This window comes from Merops nubicus, unplaced genomic scaffold (genome assembly GCF_000691845.1).
Source record: "Merops nubicus isolate BGI_N331 unplaced genomic scaffold, ASM69184v1 scaffold29505, whole genome shotgun sequence".
NCBI classification, from domain to species: domain Eukaryota; kingdom Metazoa; phylum Chordata; class Aves; order Coraciiformes; family Meropidae; genus Merops; species Merops nubicus.
This window is the reverse complement of record NW_008608079.1, coordinates 1-2,258: the sequence shown is the minus strand read 5'-3', so window position 1 is coordinate 2,258 and position 2,258 is coordinate 1. Positions and strand designations below refer to the sequence as shown.

Sequence of the window (2,258 nt, the reverse complement as noted above, 5' to 3'; positions counted from 1 at the left end):
CAGGGCCCGAGAGCAAGTATGCTTGTGGTGTGATCCTTCCACCTTTGTGAAGAACCACAAAGCCATAAATAGGATGCACACGTCAGGTCCCAGCCTCATCCCTCCACCCAGATTTTATCACGCCCAGGCCCTGCAGTGGCCCCACGCTGAATGAGAGGCCTGGGCAGAACCATGTCCCGGGATAACACCTCCCCCTAGCTGGCCAGGCAGCTCGTGGTTACCTGCGTCATGCTCTCTCTCCCCTGGCAGCACTTCTATGCTACGAGGATTTCTCTCAGCACTTTCTTATCGTTGACATGCTTGTACTTCTTGTGCTTCCTCTTCTGTGCCGGCGGCCGGCGCACTCGCTGCCTGCGGGACACGGCGGCCGTGGTGAGCGACGGCGCCACGCCTGCCAAGACAGAGGGGAGAGGGTCTGTCCACGCCCTGTCCACCGAGGGCTCTGCCACGGGAGGGCCACAAGGCCTCCTTCTGTTCTCCTCTCCCTTGTCCTCTGTTCTCGCCACGGTCTCTGCCCTCTCCCTTTTCCCATGATGCCCTTCCCTTCGCCTCTCCCCTTCCCCCTTGTGTGAAGCGAGCCCTCATTCTTGGCTTTTGAAGACTCCCCTCCTTCACCCCCCTCGGTTTCAGCCCCCCAGGGAAGGCCCACGGGACTCGCTGGAGCTAGGGAGGCTGAAACGAGGGGAGGGCTCTTTCCTCTCTCCCCACACCTCCCTCCTCTCCACAAAGCAAGACCCTTACGCCTCTGGTCCCGTGGGGCCGGGCGGCTGCTCCTGGGGGGTGGGCGGGACACCGCCTCACACCGACACTGCACGTGGTCCTCCAAAGGCACAATGACTTTCTTGAATTTTGGCTTCCTCTGGACAAATTCGATCTTGTTCACCTATTTGGAAGAGAGAAAGAAGCAAGAGATTAACCCAGCTGCAGCTCTCACTCTGTAAAAACAATCCGTGTGGGCACGCTTCAGTACTGGCTTTCTTCCTTAAAGGTCAGGAGGCAGTTTGTAGAGCAAGGCTCAGATTTGGGGCTGGTGTGTACAGGAGCTAGTTCTGCACGCAGCAGCAGAGCAGACCCAAACCAGGCAAGTTTGGGGGTGACTGGTTGTTCCTAATTATGAACTTGATCACAGACAGAAACATGGGACGTGCAGAACACACCAGCCTGTCCCTGACAGATGGGATGGCAGAGACCTGGGGGAAACCAGAATCATATCCCTACAGGAAGGGTGAGAGGAGAAAAACTCAGGCCCCATGCAGACAAATGCAGCTTCCCCAGCTCTGCTGAGGCCTGTCTGAATTTGTCTCAAGCTCTTTAATAACTCTCAGGGCCGAAGCCCTCAGCTCTGCATTTCCCAGGAAAGGCAGCGCTCTGGAAATTCCCCCGGCCTCTCCCCCAGCGCTGACTCAGAGGGAAGACTCACTGCTCCACATCCCACCACAGGGCACGAGCTTTCTAGGGGTCCTCCCACTCCGGGGGTGGCCGAGCCTGACCCCACTCAGCTTATCTAGGACTGTGGTCCCTGAAGTGCTCCACGAGCTATAAATATTTGCCCTGCCACACGCCTGGGTTTGAATTCCTCTAAACCCACTGCCCCGGCAGCATCCCTCAGCCAGCCCTGGAGCAGCCAGGCTGTTTATCTTTCCTTGAAAGCCCACTCCACACGCTTCAGACCACACGCTGCTCGCTAGACAAACACTTCCAGCCAAACAATAGCGAGACCTCTGTCCTCAAAGAAACCATTTCCAGGTCACTTTTTCAGGCTGGCTTTTGACCCCTCGCTTGTTTTTTTCCACCAAAACAACTCCCGCTCCTCCTCATTTTTCCCTCATTCAGCTGGGCTTTTCTGAGAAAGGAATTTCCTGATGAAAAGGGCTGTGTGAATACAACCTCTCCCAGCCAACCTCTGCTGCCTGCCTGGGGGAGTCTCTTACGGCTCAGGCGGACGATTAGTGCTGGATGAGTATTATTTTTAAACAAGCTGCCTGGGAGGAAGCTGTGAGGAGATCACTGGTAGCTGTGAGGGGAGCAGGATCAGAGCAAGAGGTTATCCATCAGGTGCGTGCTGGCTGCTGGAGCGAGTCAGGAGGTGACCACGAGGCTGAGAAAGAGAAGCTGCTCTGTGTTGGGAAGAAGCTGCAGCAGCAGAGGGAGGATGGAGTGCTGACCCTGCAAGCCCTCTCTTTCTGTACCCAAGGCAGCTGATGGAACCGTCCTGTTTCCCCTGCTCTAGCACAGCAGACAAAGCCACCTCCAGCCGC

At 56.6% G+C, this 2,258-nt stretch overlaps 1 protein-coding gene across 1 annotated transcript; it reads right to left on the bottom strand.

Moving 5' to 3' along the window:
* Window positions 1–254: 254 nt before the first annotated feature.
* On the bottom strand, window positions 255–883 carry LOC103772823 (platelet-derived growth factor subunit B-like; the record flags this gene model as incomplete). The annotated part of the gene is made up of 2 exons (XM_008940166.1): window positions 255–391; window positions 742–883. Coding segments are annotated over 2 exons (279 nt in total), but the record flags the coding sequence as incomplete, so codon positions are not given.
* Window positions 884–2,258: the final 1,375 nt, after the last annotated feature.